Source organism: Dermacentor silvarum, chromosome 1 (genome assembly GCF_013339745.2).
Source record: "Dermacentor silvarum isolate Dsil-2018 chromosome 1, BIME_Dsil_1.4, whole genome shotgun sequence".
Taxonomy (NCBI): domain Eukaryota; kingdom Metazoa; phylum Arthropoda; class Arachnida; order Ixodida; family Ixodidae; genus Dermacentor; species Dermacentor silvarum.
The window spans coordinates 395,454,331-395,480,229 of NC_051154.1; the positions used below are offsets into that span (position 1 = coordinate 395,454,331).

General features: G+C 47.4%; 1 protein-coding gene across 1 annotated transcript in view; it reads right to left on the reverse strand.

Annotated features, from left to right (window-relative positions):
* The window catches only part of LOC119437534 (TATA-box-binding protein-like), a 195,870-nt gene extending 171,164 nt beyond the window's left edge, over positions 1-24,706 (reverse strand). The window contains exon 1 of the mRNA XM_037704539.2: positions 24,122-24,706. Within this exon, the coding sequence (XP_037560467.1) occupies positions 24,122-24,574 (453 nt within the window). The 5' untranslated portion in view covers positions 24,575-24,706. The remainder of the gene's footprint in view (positions 1-24,121) is intronic.
* Between the last annotated feature and the right edge of the window lie 1,193 nt (positions 24,707-25,899).

The window sequence follows — 25,899 nt, forward strand, 5'->3', positions numbered from 1 at the left end:
AATGTGGTTATCGAGTTGCAAAATGTTGCACACTTTAAAAGCGCTTGGTATCCAGAGCAGTTTCCTACACGGTAACCCTTTCACTTCAGATCTATACAACCTCTCACAGGGAATTAAGGCAACCTGCATTTAAATAACCTTCTGCGCCAACACGCGAAAATGTTTAAGGCATATTTGACGTTTTTTTTTGTTTTTTTAACGCGCCTTGGTTCAGCGTTTAACTTCAAATTTATTTGTTGCTCCGATCATCGATAAGTGCTTTACAATTTACAAGATAGTTAGCTCACCAATTTTTTGATTTCGCTTGAAACTGGAGGGCAAATTAGAAAAAGAGGCGAGGAAAAGTACGGTTCACGCCTTTTTTTCTGAAAATAAAGAAATTTCTAACTTCTGCAAAATTACTTGGGGCGCATCTCTTGACGACCTTCAAGCAAAAATTTGTTGCTACACTCTACTAATAATGAAAGTATTCGATGCAGACTAGGAATTTTGATCCGCTTCACTGTTCAATGTTGTAGGTGGTTATCATGGTCAATGGTGTAATTATGCTGACTTACTTTATAAAGCAAGGCACTTCACGGTGGCTAGACTTGATTGCAATAATACACAGGCAGCCCGAGCATTATCTCGTAATACGGGGTTATTTAGAAGCCCTCACGAGGCTTATAGAGATTGTATACTTTATCATTCGCAACCTGAGTTTAAACAGAGTGTTTGAGGAAGTCATATGAATGTGCAAGAACCACAACTTCAGGTGTAAAATTTCTGAAAGAGGTTACTTGCGTTACCTTTCAGTAAACTTATTCCTTCCATTCATCCACAACCACTAATAATCAGTCGAGCAAGCAAGTTTTGCTACCTGCACATTCACAGCTTCTTCCATTCTGTGTTTGCGCACCGCGCTACGGGCAAAGTATGGCATCTATTCACGCATTGGAAAGTTGAGATGCCTAAGCTATGATACAGTTAGTGGGGGCCCGGCGGTGTAGTGTCGCAATCGTGCTTGCTCCATATTCGTAGCTGACCGCCATGTTAAAAGTTGGTGGGTGCGAACTGACCTCGCTGTCAGAGTCTCTTCACGCCATTTCTGTGCCCTACGTGTCAAGGCGGAAGGGCCGTAACCGAGCAAGCGAGAAAATTCTGCATAAAATAGCCCACACGTAGGCCTTTAACTCCTGATAAATACATGTCTGAGTTTGACAGAATATACCGACTATGGCAGAGTGAGTTCTCTCTCAAACGTGACCATTCCCGCTCGAATCGACAAATGTGCTGCCGAGCTGAGCCTCTCACGACACCAAGCGAACGGCTAAATTGAGTTCCGATTGCATAATGCGTGATGCGATACAACAGCGCCGTTTGTGCACTGGACACATGCATGATCGAGCAATGACTCCTCTTATCTAGACAACGATACCAATCTAAGGCATGTGTGTAGTACTATTGCATATGTACCGGATGTTTCAGCGAACACTTTCAGAAATTTTTACACATTGCCTGTGGCAGATAGCGCAATTCTAGTGCATGAGATGCTCTACTCGAAGAGGCGGACATTAAATTTATGCTAAAATGTATATGCATAATCGACTAATTAACAAGAATTGACTAATTCAGTTAACTGATCACCTCATGGCACATATTGCAATTCATAAATTCTAGCTGGGGAGTTCGCAAGGCGGATTCACTTGGAACAAATTCTCAGGATGACAACAGTTTCGAGATAATAGTTCCAGAACTTGGCGGAGAAATGCATTGGTGTTCCAGTTACTTTTGTGCTTCAATGTATACAACGGCGCTTTGTTAAGAAAGTGAAACGACAGCGCATTTTTACCGCAAGTTTAACGGGGCATATCCCGTAAATGGTGTCATCCACAGAATTCTTTTCAAGTAGATATGCCTTGCAGTCTCACCCGCTAGAATTTGTAAATTGCAATATGTGGCATAATGTAATTAGTTAAAAACCTAATCAGTGAATTTTTGTTGATTAGCCGATTATGCATTTCAATTCTTTTGTGCAAGCAATGTGCGCCTCTTCGAGCAGACATCTCTAGAACTATGGTATCTGCCACACGCAATTTTTAAGAAATTTTGAAAGTGTTCGCTCAAACACCAAGTAATATATATTATAAGCAATAATATTATAACATGCTTTTGTTATATGCGGCTTTAGCAGGGGCCCTGTGGCCGATTTTTTCACCTGAATAAATGAGTCACGTACACAAATGATTACACTGAGTGAAAGCGAAAAATATTAACGAACTTATTACAAGTATAAAAAAAGTTAAATTCTGTCTGAAATCACCTGGCCAGTCACATGCCGTCTCTAGGACGACGACAGTCGACGTCCACACGAATAGATTAAAAAATCAGAGAAGGGCCCGGAAACAGCGCGGAACATGTTGATCACCCCGGATATTTATTAGGTAGGCTACGCTCACCTGGCCAGTCGCATGCCGTCTCTAGGACGACGACAGTCGACGTCCACACGAATAGATTAAAAATACAGAGAAGGGCCCGGAAACAGCGCGGAACATGTTGATCACCCCGGATATTTATTAGGTAGGCTACGCTCACCTGGCCAGTCGCATGCCGTCTCTAGGACGACGACAGTCGACGTCCACACGAATAGATTAAAAAATCAGAGAAGGGCCCGGAAACAGCGCGGAACATGTTGAACACCCCGGATATTTATTAGGTAGGCTACGCTCACCTGGCCAGTCGCATGCCGTCTCTAGGACGACGACAGTCGACGTCCACACGAATAGATTAAAAAATCAGAGAAGGGCCCGGAAACAGCGCGGAACATGTTGAACACCCCGGATATTTATTAGGTAGGCTACGCTCACCTGGCCAGTCGCATGCCGTCTCTAGGACGACGACAGTCGACGTCCACACGAATAGATTAAAAAATCAGAGAAGGGCCCGGAAACAGCGCGGAACATGTTGATCACCCCGGATATTTATTAGGTAGGCTACGCTCACCTGGCCAGTCGCATGCCGTCTCTAGGACGACGACAGTCGACGTCCACACGAATAGATTAAAAATACAGAGAAGGGCCCGGAAACAGCGCGGAACATGTTGATCACCCCGGATATTTATTAGGTAGGCTACGCTCACCTGGCCAGTCGCATGCCGTCTCTAGGACGACGACAGTCGACGTCCACACGAATAGATTAAAAAATCAGAGAAGGGCCCGGAAACAGCGCGGAACATGTTGATCACCCCGGATATTTATTAGGTAGGCTACGCTCACCTGGCCAGTCGCATGCCGTCTCTAGGACGACGACAGTCGACGTCCACACGAATAGATTAAAAAATCAGAGAAGGGCCCGGAAACAGCGCGGAACATGTTGAACACCCCGGATATTTATTAGGTAGGCTACGCTCACCTGGCCAGTCGCATGCCGTCTCTAGGACGACGACAGTCGACGTCCACACGAATAGATTAAAAATACAGAGAAGGGCCCGGAAACAGCGCGGAACATGTTGATCACCCCGGATATTTATTAGGTAGGCTACGCTCACCTGGCCAGTCGCATGCCGTCTCTAGGACGACGACAGTCGACGTCCACACGAATAGATTAAAAATACAGAGAAGGGCCCGGAAACAGCGCGGAACATGTTGATCACCCCGGATATTTATTAGGTAGGCTACGCTCACCTGGCCAGTCGCATGCCGTCTCTAGGACGACGACAGTCGACGTCCACACGAATAGATTAAAAATACAGAGAAGGGCCCGGAAACAGCGCGGAACATGTTGATCACCCCGGATATTTATTAGGTAGGCTACGCTCACCTGGCCAGTCGCATGCCGTCTCTAGGACGACGACAGTCGACGTCCACACGAATAGATTAAAAATACAGAGAAGGGCCCGGAAACAGCGCGGAACATGTTGATCACCCCGGATATTTATTAGGTAGGCTACGCTCACCTGGCCAGTCGCATGCCGTCTCTAGGACGACGACAGTCGACGTCCACACGAATAGATTAAAAAATCAGAGAAGGGCCCGGAAACAGCGCGGAACATGTTGATCACCCCGGATATTTATTAGGTAGGCTACGCTCACCTGGCCAGTCGCATGCCGTCTCTAGGACGACGACAGTCGACGTCCACACGAATAGATTAAAAAATCAGAGAAGGGCCCGGAAACAGCGCGGAACATGTTGATCACCCCGGATATTTATTAGGTAGGCTACGCTCACCTGGCCAGTCGCATGCCGTCTCTAGGACGACGACAGTCGACGTCCACACGAATAGATTAAAAAATCAGAGAAGGGCCCGGAAACAGCGCGGAACATGTTGAACACCCCGGATATTTATTAGGTAGGCTACGCTCACCTGGCCAGTCGCATGCCGTCTCTAGGACGACGACAGTCGACGTCCACACGAATAGATTAAAAAATCAGAGAAGGGCCCGGAAACAGCGCGGAACATGTTGATCACCCCGGATATTTATTAGGTAGGCTACGCTCACCTGGCCAGTCGCATGCCGTCTCTAGGACGACGACAGTCGACGTCCACACGAATAGATTAAAAAATCAGAGAAGGGCCCGGAAACAGCGCGGAACATGTTGAACACCCCGGATATTTATTAGGTAGGCTACGCTCACCTGGCCAGTCGCATGCCGTCTCTAGGACGACGACAGTCGACGTCCACACGAATAGATTAAAAAATCAGAGAAGGGCCCGGAAACAGCGCGGAACATGTTGATCACCCCGGATATTTATTAGGTAGGCTACGCTCACCTGGCCAGTCGCATGCCGTCTCTAGGACGACGACAGTCGACGTCCACACGAATAGATTAAAAAATCAGAGAAGGGCCCGGAAACAGCGCGGAACATGTTGATCACCCCGGATATTTATTAGGTAGGCTACGCTCACCTGGCCAGTCGCATGCCGTCTCTAGGACGACGACAGTCGACGTCCACACGAATAGATTAAAAATACAGAGAAGGGCCCGGAAACAGCGCGGAACATGTTGATCACCCCGGATATTTATTAGGTAGGCTACGCTCACCTGGCCAGTCGCATGCCGTCTCTAGGACGACGACAGTCGACGTCCACACGAATAGATTAAAAAATCAGAGAAGGGCCCGGAAACAGCGCGGAACATGTTGATCACCCCGGATATTTATTAGGTAGGCTACGCTCACCTGGCCAGTCGCATGCCGTCTCTAGGACGACGACAGTCGACGTCCACACGAATAGATTAAAAAATCAGAGAAGGGCCCGGAAACAGCGCGGAACATGTTGAACACCCCGGATATTTATTAGGTAGGCTACGCTCACCTGGCCAGTCGCATGCCGTCTCTAGGACGACGACAGTCGACGTCCACACGAATAGATTAAAAAATCAGAGAAGGGCCCGGAAACAGCGCGGAACATGTTGATCACCCCGGATATTTATTAGGTAGGCTACGCTCACCTGGCCAGTCGCATGCCGTCTCTAGGACGACGACAGTCGACGTCCACACGAATAGATTAAAAATCAGAGAAGGGCCCGGAAACAGCGCGGAACATGTTGATCACCCCGGATATTTATTAGGTAGGCTACGCTCACCTGGCCAGTCGCATGCCGTCTCTAGGACGACGACAGTCGACGTCCACACGAATAGATTAAAAAATCAGAGAAGGGCCCGGAAACAGCGCGGAACATGTTGAACACCCCGGATATTTATTAGGTAGGCTACGCTCACCTGGCCAGTCGCATGCCGTCTCTAGGACGACGACAGTCGACGTCCACACGAATAGATTAAAAAATCAGAGAAGGGCCCGGAAACAGCGCGGAACATGTTGATCACCCCGGATATTTATTAGGTAGGCTACGCTCACCTGGCCAGTCGCATGCCGTCTCTAGGACGACGACAGTCGACGTCCACACGAATAGATTAAAAAATCAGAGAAGGGCCCGGAAACAGCGCGGAACATGTTGATCACCCCGGATATTTATTAGGTAGGCTACGCTCACCTGGCCAGTCGCATGCCGTCTCTAGGACGACGACAGTCGACGTCCACACGAATAGATTAAAAAATCAGAGAAGGGCCCGGAAACAGCGCGGAACATGTTGATCACCCCGGATATTTATTAGGTAGGCTACGCTCACCTGGCCAGTCGCATGCCGTCTCTAGGACGACGACAGTCGACGTCCACACGAATAGATTAAAAAATCAGAGAAGGGCCCGGAAACAGCGCGGAACATGTTGATCACCCCGGATATTTATTAGGTAGGCTACGCTCACCTGGCCAGTCGCATGCCGTCTCTAGGACGACGACAGTCGACGTCCACACGAATAGATTAAAAAATCAGAGAAGGGCCCGGAAACAGCGCGGAACATGTTGATCACCCCGGATATTTATTAGGTAGGCTACGCTCACCTGGCCAGTCGCATGCCGTCTCTAGGACGACGACAGTCGACGTCCACACGAATAGATTAAAAAATCAGAGAAGGGCCCGGAAACAGCGCGGAACATGTTGAACACCCCGGATATTTATTAGGTAGGCTACGCTCACCTGGCCAGTCGCATGCCGTCTCTAGGACGACGACAGTCGACGTCCACACGAATAGATTAAAAAATCAGAGAAGGGCCCGGAAACAGCGCGGAACATGTTGATCACCCCGGATATTTATTAGGTAGGCTACGCTCACCTGGCCAGTCGCATGCCGTCTCTAGGACGACGACAGTCGACGTCCACACGAATAGATTAAAAAATCAGAGAAGGGCCCGGAAACAGCGCGGAACATGTTGATCACCCCGGATATTTATTAGGTAGGCTACGCTCACCTGGCCAGTCGCATGCCGTCTCTAGGACGACGACAGTCGACGTCCACACGAATAGATTAAAAAATCAGAGAAGGGCCCGGAAACAGCGCGGAACATGTTGATCACCCCGGATATTTATTAGGTAGGCTACGCTCACCTGGCCAGTCGCATGCCGTCTCTAGGACGACGACAGTCGACGTCCACACGAATAGATTAAAAAATCAGAGAAGGGCCCGGAAACAGCGCGGAACATGTTGAACACCCCGGATATTTATTAGGTAGGCTACGCTCACCTGGCCAGTCGCATGCCGTCTCTAGGACGACGACAGTCGACGTCCACACGAATAGATTAAAAAATCAGAGAAGGGCCCGGAAACAGCGCGGAACATGTTGATCACCCCGGATATTTATTAGGTAGGCTACGCTCACCTGGCCAGTCGCATGCCGTCTCTAGGACGACGACAGTCGACGTCCACACGAATAGATTAAAAAATCAGAGAAGGGCCCGGAAACAGCGCGGAACATGTTGATCACCCCGGATATTTATTAGGTAGGCTACGCTCACCTGGCCAGTCGCATGCCGTCTCTAGGACGACGACAGTCGACGTCCACACGAATAGATTAAAAAATCAGAGAAGGGCCCGGAAACAGCGCGGAACATGTTGATCACCCCGGATATTTATTAGGTAGGCTACGCTCACCTGGATGGACGACGGCGAAGTGTCTGCTGGGCAGAACGTTTTTTGAGTATCTCTTGCCATTTTGTGGAATTATACGTGTACCTCTGAGAAGTCGATTCTTTGTTCGTGGGCGATGGACGCGGACCAACCCGGACGTCTGCCAGATTCGGCGACGTCAGCGGTGGCCGCGTCAAGAAAGCGGACTGGCCCTCACAGCAACTCTGACAGCGAGGACACCCATATCTACTCACTGAGCAGCGAGGAGGCCTCCGACGATGACGACTTCGAACTTGTTATGAGCCGTAAGGCGAAGAGACGCAACACCAGGACCTCTTCGTCCTCGAGCACATTGAATGAAAGACCACAACAGAGGCCTGCGACCAACACCATCCTCTTTGTTCCTGCTGTACCCAACGGGAACATGAAGCGCCTCAACAGGCAAACCGTTTCGGTGCTGCTAGAGGCACTGGTGCCGAATGAAATTGTCGACATCAGAGTAAACATGCGCAAGAACGTCCTGGCGATCGACGTTACTCATGCAGCCGCACTGAATACCCTGCGCAACGTCACCGACCTGGATGGAATGAAGGTCCGTTCCCACATCCCGCTGGGCTCTGACATCGTCACCGGTGTCATCTACGATGTAGATTCCGCGATTCCCAGCTCCGACTTGGAAGTTCTTGTGAAACCAGCCAGTGAAGCTGATGTCATCGCGAGTGTTACCCGCCTGGGCAGCTCACGCTGTTTGAAGATAGTGTTCAAGGGAGACTGTCTACCTTCATATGTAAAGGTAGGCCACTTTCGACATCCTGTGCGACCTTTCGTACCGAAGCCACTACAATGCCTCAAATGCATGAGGCTGGGCCACGTGAGAAGCGTTTGCGAGAATGCAGCAGTGTGTTCTCGCTGCGCTGAAACGCACTCCGCGGATGATTGCAGGGCCACTGTTCTTAAATGCTCGAATTGTCATGGGCCCCATGAAGCTTCGTCAAAGGATTGCCCAAACATGAAAAAGGAGCTGGCTGTATTAAAACAAATGGCGAGAGACCATTCGTCTCACCGAGAGGCTGCCAAAACCATCAGAAAGCGGCGATATCGTCGCCGACGTTCGTTGAAGAAAATCAGCGTCTCTACCGCGTCTGTCGCATATCCACCGGCTCCACCACCCTTGCCGCCCAGACCGGTCACGGCTGATAGGAACCAGAATGCTGGAAAAAGTGAGACTGCGGTTGATGCAGCTGGCCTAGGTTGCCAAGACCACAGCCACCCGCAAAGCCACAGCGCACATCGGCAACCACGAATGCTGAACCTCCCGCCGATAAACTGCCTGAAGAGGACAAACAAGTGATCGCGATGCTTCGATCAATGATGAACGCCATTCGCGTGCTCCTAGGCAAGCTAAAAACGCCGTCAGCTCAAAGTGCACTACAGGTACTGGATGCTCTAAATCCAGTACTTGCAAGCCTTGAGTAGACACCATGGCTCGTCCAATACTGTCATTTCGCACTGAGGTCAGACAAGCTTCGATTTTACAGTGGAACGCCAGAGGCTTGAGGTCCCGCATCTCATCCTTCCGTCAATATGTTTTCACAAATCGGATTCCCATAATCGTTATTTGTGAACCCAACGTACTTACTCCCATCAAACTGTCAGGGTACGAACCATTTTTGTCGTCGACGTGCGAGGAGCGCAGCAAAATTGTCGTTTACATCCGCACGGATTTTACGTATGCCCACCATGCAGTACAACCACATGATGACAATCAGTATGTCTGCCTACGTGTAAAAAAGAAACACGTGTCATTCACACTCATTGGTGTCTACTTATCGCCGTCAGGACGATTTGAATGCGATAGACTGCGAGACATATTGTTACATACCAGTGGTCCTTGGATTATAACGGGCGATTTCAACGCACATCACTTACTCTGGGGTAGCTCGGCAATCAATTCCAGAGGCAGGAATCTGGTAACATTCGCCAATGATCACGACCTTTGTGTGATGAATGACGGCAGTCCTACATACCTGCGAGGCCTCAAGTACAGCAGTTGCCTGTATTTGACTTTGGTATCACGATGCTTCAGCTCGCAAGTACAGTGGTTTTCAGACATAGAAACGCATGGAAGTGACCATATTCCCACTTACTTGAAGATCAGGGGGCTAAACAATTCCTCCTCGTCGAATGCAGTACAACGTATCGATTGGACTAAATTCAAGCTACATATGGAAAATGCATGCAGAGAAGACTTGGGCCATAGCCTAGAGGAAACCATCTCAGAGGCAATGAGAGAAGCTTCATGCCTCCTAACATTGAAAGCGAACCGTTCCCAATTTGACGTAGAACTGGAGAGGCTAACGGCACTTCGACGACGAGCTGAAAGGAGGTACAGGCGCACGAAGGCAGTTTGTGACCTGAGAATGGCACGAAGAACACAGAAGAAAATCCAGCGCCGTTTGGACAAATTGCAGGAACAACGTTGGAAGTCCTTTTGTGAATCCCTGGACCCTCGTAAACCACTTTCATACATCTGGAGGACAGTTCGTGGCCTCCGCTCGTCTCCACAACAGCGACATCCCTTCATGGCCTTAGCCCTACATCACTGCCAGACGCAACTTGAGGTGGCAAATAATTTTTGTGCGCGGATCGCCGGCGTGTGTGTCACCCCCCACGCCGAAGGTGTTAGTGTCGTCCCTGTGTCTCGCGTACCAGAAATGGAACTTCCATTTACTATGGAAGAACTTGACGCATCTTTGGCTGCTTCTCGACGTTCATCTTCACCAGGGCCTGACGGCATCACCTATGCAGCTCTTGTCCATCTTGGACGGGAGGCCAGGCAAGAGCTGTTGAATTACTACAACCGCTCATGGCGTGACGGAATTGTTCCTCTGCAATGGAAAATAAGTCGGCTTGTACCGCTACTAAAAACAGGGAAGTCGCCTTTAGACCTGTCATCATATCGCCCTATTGCCCTGGCAAGTTGCGTAGGTAAAGTAATGGAAAAAATGATCCTTACACGCTTAGAATGGTACCTTGAACGCCACAGTATATACCCTGACTCAATGACAGGCTTTCGGCGAGGCAGGTCTTCAATAGACAATGTTATCGACCTGACAACGTACATACAGCATCAAAAATGTCTCAAGCGCATATCAGTGGCGCTCTTTCTTGATGTGAAAGGGGCGTACGATAATGTCACACATGAAGCGATCCTTGAATCACTGGAGGCTGTCGGAATCGGTGGCTGTATGTTTCAATGGATCAGAGACTATTTGACCAGAAGGTCCTTCTATGTGCAGACAGAAAATGGCCCCTCTGCCAACTATTATACCTACTGCGGCGTCCCACAGGGCGGGGTATTGAGCCCTATTCTGTTTAACCTAGCTATGATTGGCCTTGCTGAACTATTACCCAATACAATACACCTGTCGATATACGCCGACGATATTTGTCTTTGGTCTTCTGCGGTGACTCGTCTTCAAGTGCGCGCAAGAATTCAGCGGGCAGCCACCCTAACTTGTTCCTATCTCCGAAAACAAGGCCTTACTATGTCCATCGAAAAATGTGCGCTCATTGCCTTTACGCGCAAACCCATGTCACCGTACCCTGTTTCTCTCAATGGCCAGGATATTACATACCAGAAGTCTCACCGCTTCTTAGGTGTGATTATTGACAGGAACCTTTCATGGAGCCCCCACTGCATCTACCTGAAGCGGAGACTAATTTCAATTATACATATAATGAAGTTCCTGTGTGGAAAAACTTGGGGAACGTCGGTACGGTCCATGCTGCAGCTGTACAGAACACTGTTTCTGGGCTTTTTACGATACAGCTTGCCGGTTTTGGCGAATACATGCAAAACAAATATTCGTACCCTCCAAAGTTTGCAAGGCCAGGCTCTGCGGACATGTCTTGGACTTCCACGATGCGCCTCGACTCATGCAACAATCGTGATTGCTAGAGACTACTTGATTCCAACATACATCACGGTTGACAACCTCAGAGCACACATTCGACACCTGTGTCGCGTACCCAGTCATCACATTGCTGTTTTGCCGGCACAAAGACCTCAGGCCACGTTTTCGAAACTTGTTGCGACACATCAAGGCTGCCTTCCATCGGGATTTACACCAGCAGCAAGACCACTGTCACCCCCGTGGTGTCTACGGCAGCCACAAGTACACCTCACGATTCCGGGAATTACGAACAAGCTCAGTCATTCCACGGTAGCTCTACGACAGTTGACATTGTCATTGCTGAACGATGCATATGAGTTAAGAACGCAAGTTTACACCGATGGATCTGTCTCAGCCACCAGCTCCACAGGTGCTTTTATCATCCCGACCTTACAAGTCACAAGGAAGTTCAAAGTGTCCCACATAACGACTTCTACGGCTACAGAACTTGCCGTACTACGTGCTGCAGGTAATTACATCGTAGAAACACCACCTCGAAAGTGGGTCATTTTTTGTGACTCCAAGGCAGCCCTTCAGAGTCTGCAGTCAGCATTACGACGCAAGACACATGAACAACTGGTGTTTGAGACCAGAGAGGTTCTCCATCAAGCCCTCATGAACGGACATGACATCATCTTTCAATGGCTGCCGGGGCACTGTGGCATCGTTGGTAATGACCTTGCCGATGATGCCGCCCGGTCAGCCCATAAGGAAACCCTGACTGTTCCTATACCCTTATCGAGGACAGACGCGGCGAGGGGTCTTCGTTTACTCGCTCAAACCGAGAGAGAAACGTCATGGAGCAGCCCGATTTTTACGAACTGTCATCTCCAACGACTGGATCCTACAATGAGGCTACAAATTCCATCGAACTTCCCCCGCCGTGATGCAACTTTACTTTGCCGCCTCTGGTTAGGAGTGGCTTTTACGAAAGCATACTCATTCCTTCTGGGCATGTCCGACACACCAATCTGTGACTCGTGCAACTGTGAGGAGACGGTGGAACACGTGTTGTGTTTTTGTCATCTTTATGAGACCGAACGTGACCTTCTCCGGAGTGTGTTAGACCGATTGGACAGCAGACCTTTTTCAGAGACAAAGATTCTTGGACCGTGGCCCCACGCGTCGCAGGCTTACAAAGCGGCGCGGGCATTGTTACAGTTCATGAAGTCGACTGGCCTCAGTGACCGATTGTGAAGTGTGGGACAACCGCATGTGTTTATACTGCGAGTGCTTTCTTCCCTCTCTCTCTATCCTTTCTTTTCATCCCTTTAAACCCCTTCCCCCGTGTAGGGTAGCAAACCGGACGTGCTTCTGGTTAACCTCCCTGCCTTTCCTTCTTTTTTTTCCTCCTCCTCCTCCTACGCTCACCTGGCCAGTCGCATGCCGTCTCTAGGACGACGACAGTCGACGTCCACACGAATAGATTAAAAAATCAGAGAAGGGCCCGGAAACAGCGCGGAACATGTTGATCACCCCGGATATTTATTAGGTAGGCTACGCTCACCTGGCCAGTCGCATGCCGTCTCTAGGACGACGACAGTCGACGTCCACACGAATAGATTAAAAAGTCAGAGAAGGGCCCGGAAACAGCGCGGAACATGTTGATCACCCCGGATATTTATTAGGTAGGCTACGCTCACCTGGCCAGTCGCATGCCGTCTCTAGGACGACGACAGTCGACGTCCACACGAATAGATTAAAAAATCAGAGAAGGGCCCGGAAACAGCGCGGAACATGTTGATCACCCCGATATTTATTAGGTAGGCTACGCTCACCTGGCCAGTCGCATGCCGTCTCTAGGACGACGACAGTCGACGTCCACACGAATAGATTAAAAAATCAGAGAAGGGCCCGGAAACAGCGCGGAACATGTTGATCACCCCGGATATTTATTAGGTAGGCTACGCTCACCTGGCCAGTCGCATGCCGTCTCTAGGACGACGACAGTCGACGTCCACACGAATAGATAAAAAAATCAGAGAAGGGCCCGGAAACAGCGCGGAACATGCTGATCACCCCGGATATTTATTAGGTAGGCTACGCTCACCTGGCCAGTCGCATGCCGTCTCTAGGACGACGACAGTCGACGTCCACACGAATAGATTAAAAAATCACAGAAGGGCCCGGAAACAGCGCGGAACATGTTGATCACCCCGGATATTTATTAGGTAGGCTACGCTCACCTGGCCAGTCGCATGCCGTCTCTAGGACGACGACAGTCGACGTCCACACGAATAGATTAAAAAATCAGAGAAGGGCCCGGAAACAGCGCGGAACATGTTGATCACCCCGGATATTTATTAGGTAGGCTACGCTCAGTAAATGAGAGCTTTCACAATCCGCCCCTTCCGGAATGCCGTCGCCACGACCAGCATTGCCCACGCCTTGATTGAAGCGTCGCAACATGCGATCTCGAGTTCATGTTAGGTCTCTATGTCACTAGCGACCCTAGCGGGAACTACGCGGTGGAATGGAAAGGCTGAAGAAGGCATTGAGTGCGCAGGCCGCAGGCGAAATGAACGAAGTCAAATTCGGTCCTGGCGAAGTACAGTGCATGACGCTTAATTGCATAACGAATTCATATGCTGAGGCTGGTCCAGTTGCGTTGGATGCAATGTCTGAGCGCGAAAGAGGCTGTATAGCAGCGTTGCTGTCACCGCTATTTTGATGCAACAACCAGTAACGTAACGTGCAACAGGTAACGTGCAATCGGTACAATACTTGAAGATAACGATCAGTTCTTAGTTAAAAATAACGTACGGATGCGGACGGTCACATATAACTTCTGCGGCACAGCAGCTGGACATTTAACACTCTGCTATCATGGCATAAATGTATTTGTACTATTGTCACGCGAACGTCGACCGCTAGGCGTGTCAGCGGCGAAGGGTGGCGGTATCGGTGACAGTACAGGCGCTCCCAGAGTAATTCGGAACGCCACACGCGCGGCCGCTCACCGGCGCAGCGGGCCGTGGAAAAAGTAGTACCATGGTCTGCGCGTGCGCGGTCTCCCTGCGCATGCGTGGTTCCCCAGTGCATCTAGTTTGCGTTGCGTTGCTCCACAACGGTAGCCCTAGGTGCCCCTTAAAGTTTTGTCAAGGGCGGCTGGGCTGGTGGTGTCTGTGACAAGCTGTATTTGCGCATGTACGCGCATTGCAGCATAAGCGCTCTTGTGTGCATGTTCTTAAGCTTGGGCGCCTTTTTTTTTCATTTTTCATGTGGGCCGTATTTATCATTTGCTCAAAATACGTATGGTAACCGAAAGTGACTAGCACTGGCAAAGGGTGGCATTTGCGTCTGATGCAACCATAATAATATCGGTGGCTCCATTGATAAAGAGATACGAACATATTTTAACCATGCCAGTCACACGAACTCCGCCCTATTCCAATCGAGGCAGCATGCCGAAAAGAGTGGCGATGGATGAGCGGAGAAATCTAATTAAGCTCTGCTTACAAGGTATACCTCAATGCCAGATTTGCCGCCTCAGAGAAAAGTTTACAAGTGCGGTCAACCAAATAATCCAAACAGCTCTCAACCTGCAAGCCAGCGAGGAAACAATTAGAAGGCGCATGCGAGAGGCTCCTCTTCTTGTATTTGTCGCGGCACAAAAGCCACACCTTACGGAGCGCCAAAAACGCCGGTGCCTTGAGTTTGCCAGGGCATATTAGCGCTGGACGACTGAAAAATTAAAGGAAGTCATATTCTCAGATGAATCGACATTTTAATCTAGATGGGATCAAGAGCGCCGCGTATGGAGACCATACAGTTCGGCAGCAGCGCACCGTCCGTACTCCGCTAATAGCCATCGTCTGCTTTCGCGGGAAACGTGCTGCATCTGCATCAGCATATGAGCAAGAATTGAAGGAGCGGCACAAGGGAAAACGGGAGGCACCACGTGACAAGCAAAGCTACGACGGCCATCTTACAGAAAGTGGCGTCACCGTGCCTCTATAAAAGGCGAAGGAACGGCTTGCCCAGGCTACAGTTCGGCAGCAGCGCAGCGACCCTACAGCGCTAATAGCCATCGTCTGCTTTCGCAGGTGAGCTAACTGTTTAGGAATTGAGCGTTTCATCAGATTGTCCTGTGCGCTGCTGCCGAACAAAGTGTGTTTTGATACTGATGTACACTTGCTTTGTTATCTGAGCTAGTCAGACACAATGGATATGAAATAGTTGTGCCGACAACTAGAGAATATCAAACGGTACATGAGAACGGAACTCAGAGAATTAAAAGACAGTGTGAACTTTTGTTCCACTGCATGCGATGGAGTACACGGCCTCACGAAAGATATAGCTGATTTGAGGGCTGAGATCAAGGAGTTAGTGAAGCTTAATGTTCATTTGAAGGCCGAGAACGAAAGGTTGTCACAGAGTGTAAACGAATTAGAACAGTATCAAAGAGCCAATAATTTAGAAATTAAAGGCGTACCCGGTGGAAATGACGTCATGACAGTGATAAAAAGCATTGGAGTAGCGGTTGGCGAGAGCATTTCAGAAAGTGACATTGACACGTGTCACTGGGTGTCAACTGCACAGACTGGCGTCAAAAACATCGTTGTGCGCTTCGTGCAAAGAATGAAAAGAAACCGTGTGCACATGAAAGCAAGAAAAAATCTCTTAACTTGTAAAGATCTTGGTCTCACCTCAGACAACTCAGTGTACGTCAACGAGCATTTGACGCAACAAAACAAAAAACTTCTCGCGTCTCCGCGACAAATAAAGGAAGGAAACAAATTGACAATATGTCTGGATTGCCAATGGCGTGGTACTTGCTCGTAAAGATGAAGGCTCGCCCATTCTGCGCATCACCACTATTGAGGACTTATCTAAAATGACCTAATGATAAACTATGGCACTGAGATGGCGTCTACTTATTCACCTGGTCTCCAAGTGACAGACGCTTACTATGACATGGAAAAGTTCAACAAAGAATATTCGGGATGCAATATGTTATCCTGCATACATATTAATACAAGAAGCATGAGAAATAAGTTGGATGAAATCAATGAGTTAATACAATCAAAAACCGAAAAATTTGATGTGCTTTTCACGGAAACATGGTTAACTGCAAATGATCCTGTTCCACAGTTCTCAGGGTATAGGTCGCATCATATAAGAAGAGAAAATAAAGCCGGTGGAGGGGTAGTAGTTTATGTTAAAGAACCGTTGAAGTTAGATGTTATTGAATAGTTTTCTATTATTACTAATGAGGTAGAATGTTTGACCGTGCACCTAAATAAAACTGTTGTAAGTGTCGTATACAGGCCCCCAACGGGAGACAATGCCACATTTTGTAGTTTTAAGGAAAAGCTATTGCCTTTGACCCGACCCGACTAATGAGACTTGTGTAATTATGGGGGATGTGAATGTCAACATGATCACTGATGAAGCATGGTCTCTAGAACTCAATGCATTGTTTTCGTGTTATGGCTGCAGTAATTACATTACTGCACCAACAAGGGTAACAGTCAATAGTGCTACACAGTTGGACATATGCGTTTCGAACTTGAATGAATGTGATATCAAGTCGGGAGTACTAATAGCAGATTTAAGTGACCATTTACCTGTGTTTTGTCTTGTACCTAAAGACCCTGATAAACAAAACAATGACTGCAAACAGAGATTTCGTCGAATAATCAGGCAAAATACTCTAGAGCAATTCCGATGTCTCCTCCAGTGCGTAGACTGGCAAGAAATATATAATGAAACAGATGTAAACAGAGCGTTTCATCTGTTTCAACGAATTGTGCTCGCATGCTATGATTTGGCTTTTCCACTTCAGCCAGCAGCTTCTGGAAAGAAACATAAAAAGGCGCGCGAACCTTGAGTCGACAAAGACTTGTACGAACGGATCAAAAAGAAAGACGCTATGTATCACACCTTCAGCCGCAAGCGGCAGCCTGAGCTATTCGTGACGTACAAAAAAATTTTGGAATGAAGTACAAAGTGATTTAAGGAAAGCGAAGTGTGATTACTATGAGCGCCTTTTCTCAAATATACGAAACAATCCGAGAAAATATGGGATCCCGTTAATGAAATAACAGGAAAAAAATACAAACACGCATCCGCAAATATCGCGCTTAAACGGGCGGGAAATAGAACGTGCGGAATTGGTTAGCTGCATGAATACGCATTTTATTAACGCTGGTATAAACTCTGCACACGTTGCAATCGGAAACGATCACACTTTTTTCACACCACATGTATCACATTCACTTTTCTTGAAACCAACTTGTCTCGGCGAAGTAAGTGATCTTATCAGACTGTTATCAGCATGTTTCAGCTGGCGTAGACGGTATCAGTCCTATTCCGGTTAAATATGTGTCACACGAAAGAGGGCGATTGCTCGTGCATCTTATAAACTTGTCTCTTAGCACAGGGGTTTTTCCAGACGAGCTTAAGATAGCGCGTGTCACACCAATCTTTAAAGGGGGCAGTGCAGACCAATTATCAAATTACAGGCTGATTTCAGTTCTCACTGTATTTTCAAAACTTTTTGAAAGTGTTATCTATGCAACATTTACGACGAACAATTTTTTTACGAAACACAATGTTATTGCACAATGCCAATACGGTTTTCCAAAAAGATAACTCAACCGAGCAAGCTTTACTGGATATTAAAGATCGAATAATTGCAAACATCGAACAGAAAAAGTTAACGCTTGGCCTGTTTTTGGGCCTGAGAAAGGCGTTTGATTCGATTGCCCACTATATCTTAACTGAAAAATTAGAAAGATACGGAGTACGAGGCGTTGCAAATGACTTGATAAAAAGTTACATATGTATTAGAAAACAGTTTGTGCAGATGTGAACTACTGCATCTGACATGCTTACCCTACATCAAGGTGTCCCGCAAGGTTCAAAGTTAGGACCGTTACTATATCTAATTTATGTTAATGATATTACAGATTTACCAGGTTCCCAAACGTTGGCAATGTATGCAGATGATACAAATGTGTCCTTTACAGCCGATAACACAACAGAATTAGAGCAGTGTGTAAATGAATATGCAACTTTGTTATCTGACTAGTTGACGACCAACAAACTCCAGCTGAACGCAACTAAAACAACCTAAATTATATTTAGGGCACCTAATAAAAGAATTGAGGGTTGAATAGAAGTAAAATTTAACAACTTCCTTATTAAACAGGTCAAACAACAAAAGTTTCTGGGAATTCATTTTAGTGAAGAATTATCGTGGAATACACATGTGAATTCCCTTTTCGGTGAATTATCAAAAAACATCGGTATAATCTATAGAATTGCACACCTGATCCCTCTATGGCTGAAAAAAACTGTATAATGCACTTCTTTATTCAAAGCTTTGCTACGGGATATTGGTTTGGGGTACAACCACCAGAACAAATTACACAAAATTGATTACCTTACAAAAAAAGCTAGTGGCTTATATGCAAATTACCATGGCTGCTTTTCAGATCTAAGAACCGGTCCACTATTCCAAAAATATGATATGCTGCGTGTGGACAGGATATATTATATGCAAATTCTTCTAGAAATCCGAAAGACAAACCCAGGCGCACAATGTACTGAACGTCACCTCTCCGGATACTTCTTGCGACACAGCACACGACGCACACCAAAAGCAAGGACCAATTACGGGAAACAAACATTTGTCTATCAGTCCAGAAAAATAATGAACAGGTTCAGTGCATCTGTATCCTTAAATACTTCTTTAAAGACATTTAAAAACGAAATACGAGATTGGTTAGATAGGGAAGATAGATAGTTTAAAATTGAATAAATGAGTGTATTAAACGAAAAATGTTTCTGCCATGAATTACATTTAATTTTTTTTCAGGATCCACATGATGTGATGTCATTTCATATTTTTCCGTTTTGTTTTAAGACAAATATATTTTGCATCCAGGTCCTGTTTCCACTTTTTTTAGTAATTTTCTATATATATATTTTTTATTTTTTGGCACACAATTAGGATGTGTTTCTTTTTTTGCGCATTTCGTTGCTCTATATTACTCTATAAATTTGCTGACGTTTATTTTGTGCACCATTAGAATCTGGAATGCCTAGTTGTACTTAGCTGTTGCTGTACATTTTTAAAATAAATTTGAAGAGTCTAATGACCATGGATACTGCAACCATGAACTTTCACTGTAACCAACGCTGTTGTAACGCGCAAAATTGTGCATATGTGTGTGATCTGCTGTCAAACTTGTTCGTGGGGGCTGAGACCTTTGTCAGGCTTTATGCCTTTAGTCTCAGCCTACCCTCGTTTGAATGAACGAGAAATAAAATTCAATTCAATTCAATACAACTGCACGTTTTTTTTCTTTCTTTTTTTCTGATCTTTTAAGCACAAATTCTTCGGACGCGCAAAGGGTATTTCATCTGGAAAGAGCATTATTTCTTCCCTTAATTCTTTTCGTGTCGATACGAGCCTGGGTGTGTTTCCGAGATCTACAGCAGCGGCCGCTGTGCTGTCAACGTTTGGGAAAGCAAATTAGCAAGGAGGGCTAATCCGACTGTCCTCATCGTTCACAGCTGAAGCTTACTACGAAATTCTGGACTACCACCTATTGCCATATGCTCTGGACGTGCCGTTTAAAGATGGCTGCTATTTGTTCCAACAAGACCTGAGCCCGGTGCACACCGCCAGAACTGTGATCTTCAAGAACGTGGTGTTCGCGTTTTTGACTGGCCTCCCAAAGGTGCAGACTTCAGTGTTATGGAGAACGTGTGGGGCACGATGAAGAAAAGTTTGTCCAAGCTGAATCTGGGAGGTGCCAGTGCCGACGAGCTCTGGCTCGCCATAACGCGCGAGTGGAAGTGCCTTGGTGAGAGGAGTGACTTCGTAGGTGCGCTCTACGAGTCAATTCCACGCCGGCTACAAGCTGTTATCGCGTGGACGGTGCATTCACGAGGTATTGATAACGGAACATGCCAACCGCTTTCGACGAAATACAGTTACGTTTCGATTCTTTTTGTTTTCTGTGAAAAAAAGAAATCTGAGTGTTCTTCCTGTCATTTAGATTTACTATGTTTTTCATACTATTTTTTGCATTCAGCTCACACAGCCTACCCTTGATTATCGTTTTATATTCCCTCTGAGCAAAAGAAAATGAGTATCTAGGCCAACAAACGCCGACACTCCATCAAAATGTAAGGATACTCGCTACCAATGGTCCAGATTCCTTGATTGATTCGCGCGAACCACGTACCGAGGTGCGCAAATAAATCACTGGAGTCTTGAAAAGTTTATTAGAGTGCCCTTTGCATGAACTAACTTCCTCTGCGTGAAATTGGCCTTCATGAACGTGCCGTCTTATTTCATTTCGTAAATTGATTTATTGCCCCTATCACAGACACACCTGTTAAGTGAGCGGTCATGTAATAGTCGAAATTGTCCTCGTATTACAAAACTAGTAGTAACACGGAACGGGAGATAATTTAACAAGAACTAATACTTCGCAGGACAGGCTAACATCGTTGAAAATAAGGTAGCGATGCCGTTGTAGCCAAACCGCCTTACTCGCACATAATCACGCAAAGCATTGCTATCTCCAAAACGGGATGCAGATCATGGCGAAAATATGCTGGAAGGAATCCAAAAGCCTTTATTTATAGATAACGGTGCATACTGTGCTACAGATCACATACATACACTCATACGCACAGCCCCATTGCACAAAGCTAAAGGGCACCTAGCGCTACCCTTTTGGAGCAAGACAACGCCAATCTAGATGCACTAGGGAGTGAAACTTGGTCGCTAGGGACCCCGCGCATGCGCAGATCGTGCCTGTATTTATCCGCCGGCACGCTCCGCCGACAAGCAGCTGGGTGTCCGGCTTTCCGAATTATTCTGGGAGCACCTGTACATGCGGGCGCGTAAGGCGACTTCCAATTTATTTCGCAGCGGTGTTCACTTCAGGAATGCTCCTCGCGACTACAAGGCCGCTGACGTGCCGTGCGTTTAACGCTCACACGTTATTATTAAAAAAAATTACAAGGGCATACAATAAAGTTGGTAATCTAGACTTGAGTGCACATTCTAGTGTTGTATAATGGCCGCGTCGACGCCGGTCGACGTCAAAGAACAAATACGTCGGAAATGTTACGTGGCGGTAACATTAGCGATTGCAGCTACTTCGTGTGAAGTACGCAAATACACGTGAAATTGCCGCGCGACTGGCCACTCGAGGCACTTTGCGTGTATTCGCGGGCTTCTTTCACGCTTGGAAAAACACTTTCAAGCAGCGCGTATTGAGCAACAGAAAACTGTATCGGGAGATTTTTCATGTTGGTCTGCAATTTCATCATTCACACTTTTGATCTAATTATTATATTTGAGCAGTTGATTATTCCACTAAGATTAATAATGTAATTAGGTGGAATGCAAAAAATAATCCGAGTATGTCCAAGTGCCGGCAAACAACATTGCCTTGGTTCTGTCCAGCTACGTGGCATTTGCATATTTTTAAATCATGGTGCATGATAGTTGGGACATCCTTCATATACATTAGGCGGCCTAGGCACGGCCGCATCGTCGCATGTTTGTATGATGGCAACCACTGCGGATTGGCATCTTGCTATTCACCGACACACATTAGCCATGCCGTAGCAAGAATACGAATCCGTGCAGTGATAGCTGAGCATGTGCTTCTTAGCAACTCCGTTTACGGTCACTCAGCTATGGACCCTTTTCGTGGAGTAGTTCGCTCAAGAGGAACAAGATGACGCTATCGGCGGCCCGCCAAACGTTGCTTGAAGCGCGCACGAGTGCGAAACCATTACCGCTTTTGCCCTTCTACTGCACGGTCAGCTGTCGGAAATGCAACTGGGTAAGCGCTCACGCACTGTGCTCTATCCATGCTGCAAGATGCGGAACGGTAGGTGGCAGACGTCTGCAGTAACGGGCTGGAAAAATAGTGACTGGCATATTAAGGCATAGAACGAATCTGTGGGGCCAAGTTCATGGAACGCTGCTACAGAACGTGCGCCAATCTTCCCAGCCCTTCGCGATACACAACTTTCCTCGAGAATAAAAAATTATCACTCATGCGCCCGGACTGTTTTGCTAACTTGAAAAACGCAAAAAAAAAATGTCGCCCGAAAATGACCAAGAGGGCTGCCCATAGACGTTGAAGTCATTAGTGAAACCAGAGATGCATAAGCTCTTGGGAACCCAGATCCTGCTCGTGGATGTGGCGTGTGTTGGGTGGTGCGTCAGCGTTCAAAACGTTAATAGAAAAAAAATTACCCAAGGTTTGTGTTTGGTGCCAGTCACTGGCACACTGCATAAATCGCAGAAGCCAGTGCTCCACATAGCGACATTCGAGCAGTGAAGTTGAGCGGTCGCGCCGGCCATACGCCGCTCGGCCGGCGAAGCGACGATAAGGCGAAGCAACGGATAATCATCAGGGGAAAGGAGGGCGAAAGCAGGGGAGCGTGACGTCACCGCCACTTTTGTTTTTCTGATTTACATTTTAGGCCGTCATCAGCTAGGGGAAGAATTGGGGCTGACTGCAGGCCTGACGTAATTGTGACGCGATTTGACACGAGCAATGGGAGGCATAGTTTCCGCCTGCTGTTCACAGCACGATTGGCGCGTCTCGCGCAGAGCATGAAATTGATAACAGTAATAATCTGGGGAACATGGCCACCGCCAAGTAGCAAAAAATACGCCCGTGTTAATATGATGCACAGGCGTTATTAGGTCTGCTGGGTTTACGCCCAAGGGCCGTTTATAGTCCGACGTAACGCGAGCGCGCGCGCGCACGCTACGTCACGTTGGCGAAAACGACCCCCTCTATAGTCGAGCGCACCGGCGCAGCCAACGTAACCGGCGGCTTCCGACGCTCCCCAACGAGCCCGGCGCCGAATTCGCTCCTGACCTAAGACACCGTACCTAAAGTCTTTATCCTGATCCATTCGCGCGTTGGTCGCGTCGACTGCGCCGACCGACAATGCATTTCGCGCGAAGAAATAAAGGCGGCCTAGGCACTTCGCCGACGATCGCAGAAGTTGATCAAAGCGGCGCGCGGGCTTGGGATCGTTCGGCGCATGCTCCGAAGGTAACAGCCGACGGCGCGCACGTCGGAGTATAGAGATGGCGTTTCGGCTGGCACAGCGCAACCGGCGTAGCGTGACTGGCCGCAAACGACGCTCGCCCGCGCGCCGATAACGTCAGACTATAAAAGGGCCTTTAGGTGAGAATCTGCGGCCTTGAAGTCACTTGAAAAATACCTATACTATTACACCGGGTGTCTTCAGCCGGCGTGAGACAGTTTAGAAATAATGAATGGCACGAAAAGTGATGACTGCTTAGCTATACGAGCTGACCAAGAGTCAGACTCCAATGCAGAGGCGTCTGCTTCCATAGCAACGCGCGTTTAGCTTGCAGCGCACTGGACATGTAAAAAACTATATTCAATAACTAAATTCGAATGCTTTCCCCGCCGCGTTTCGCCCTCTTGAGCCCATGAACTCGACGACATACGTCGTGCATGGAGCTATGCGTGGTATCTGTACAATATGGAGACATTAACGACAGCCACAAGGGAAGAAGAGGAAGAAATGTGACGAAAAGCCGTACACTTTTCAAACCCGCCAATACATCGATCAAGATACTTTTTTTCCGAAGCAGCTGTGTGGTTTCGTCTGTCGACGGAGGGCAGTTTCTAAAGAGGAGCTCGCGATACCGCGTTAGCAAATATCGACCATGATTTCAAATATTACCTGCAGTTTGGCCACTGGCTCCTCGATCAAGCGAACAGTAATGGGTGTCACAGAAGACGCTGCCGTGACGCTGGAACCATCGTGCAGGTTAGGGTCAGCCCGTTCTGGTCCTTGTTCGGCGGGAGTATCTTTCAGTAATGGCGACCCCGCATTAGCTGTTTGTTCCTTTGAACTCTCTTCGGCGGATCCTGTGTCCTCAGAAGTCCCCGCCAGCTCCGACGCAGTCGCTGGAGCCTGCGCAGCCGGTGAAGACTCGGAAAATTGCAGTGCGAGTTCTTGCAGATGCCGCTCCTCAGCCGCGTCGTACACGTGGGACGGCGTCGGCCGACTGACGCTGAGCTGGACGTTCCCAGCATCATCGACCATGTGGTGCTTTTGATTTGGCATAGAAGTCGTTGATCTTACCGCGACGACGAATGCTGTGCCTGCGGCGCCTGTTTGTTCTACACTCATTTAACTGAGAGATCACCAGACCGAGTCACTGCCACTGAAACGACCTGCAGACAAATGGCCACACCGATAGTAGGTGATAATATCGCGCCGAGCATTATTCGATGGTGGTCGGCGTTTGTTCTCGTTACGGATTTCACGGGCGCATGCTCGCCTATAGCCTTGCAGCGATAGTTCACGCAGATAGTGCTGGGCGCTTCGTACGCATGACGAAAGCTATCACTTGGCATGGCTAGTAATAAACTGCTCACCGCGTTGCATTTGCAGAGCCTTTGGTTCGCTTTTGACCCAGTCCTCGCTATGAGAAAACCGGCGCTTTCGGACAGAGTGCGCATGGCTTTATCGTCCCGAAGAATTCTTCAGGCAAGATATCACGTTTTCGAATATGTGTACCTTATAAATTTGCACTTTTCAAGTAAGGCTGTATCCAGTTCAGTATTTTTTTTAAACGAGCAAGTGTGCAAATACCAAATGTTTCGGTAAAAAAAAAATAAAACGCTATATGCAAAGCGCTTCTAAAGCTTCAAAGAAAGGCCAGGAAATAAAGTTTATACTAAAGTTGTTATACAAAGAAGTACTATTGATAATTCTATATTGAATATCCTAAGCGAAATAACAAAAAGGTTTGGCAATATAACTGATGGCCGTTTTCATAAATTGGCAATGTTTCGAAATAGTTTTTGAGGTCGTAATGCATATATTTAGTCGAAATTTTTTTTTCTAATTAACATTGCATTTATCGTAATACTGCTTCTCATTTATGCACAGTACTTCTGCAAAATGCAAAATGACGTGTAGCTTGACCCTTACTTAATTATAGTAGTACTGAGAACCGCCAGAAGGCTTTGAAACTCCTTCTCACAATGATTATCGACATAAAAAGCGGAGATTAAAGAGGTTTCCATTATACCTATAACCGTGTAAATGAGAGGAGTAGCGTGATTATTACTAAATGAGATAAGCATTGCTTAAGCGAGTCTTATGATCCCTGCGGCGTAGTCAAGGGGTACAGGAGGCCTGCGTGAATATCTTCAAAGATTTCACAGCTACCATGCTTCTCCACAAGAAAAGTAGAAAGTTACCTGTCTAGAAAGGGGTCTAGGCAAGGCGACACAATTTCTCCAATATTATTTACTGCATGCTTAGAAGAAGTATTCAGGCTATTAGACTGAGAAGGCTTAGGAGTGAGTATCAACGGTGAATATCTCAGCAACCTCCGGTTTTGGAGATGACATTGTCATGTTCAACAACAATGGGGAACAACTCCAACACATGATTGAGGACCTCAAGCGCTAAAGTGTGAGAGTAAGGTTGAAGACTAGTATGCA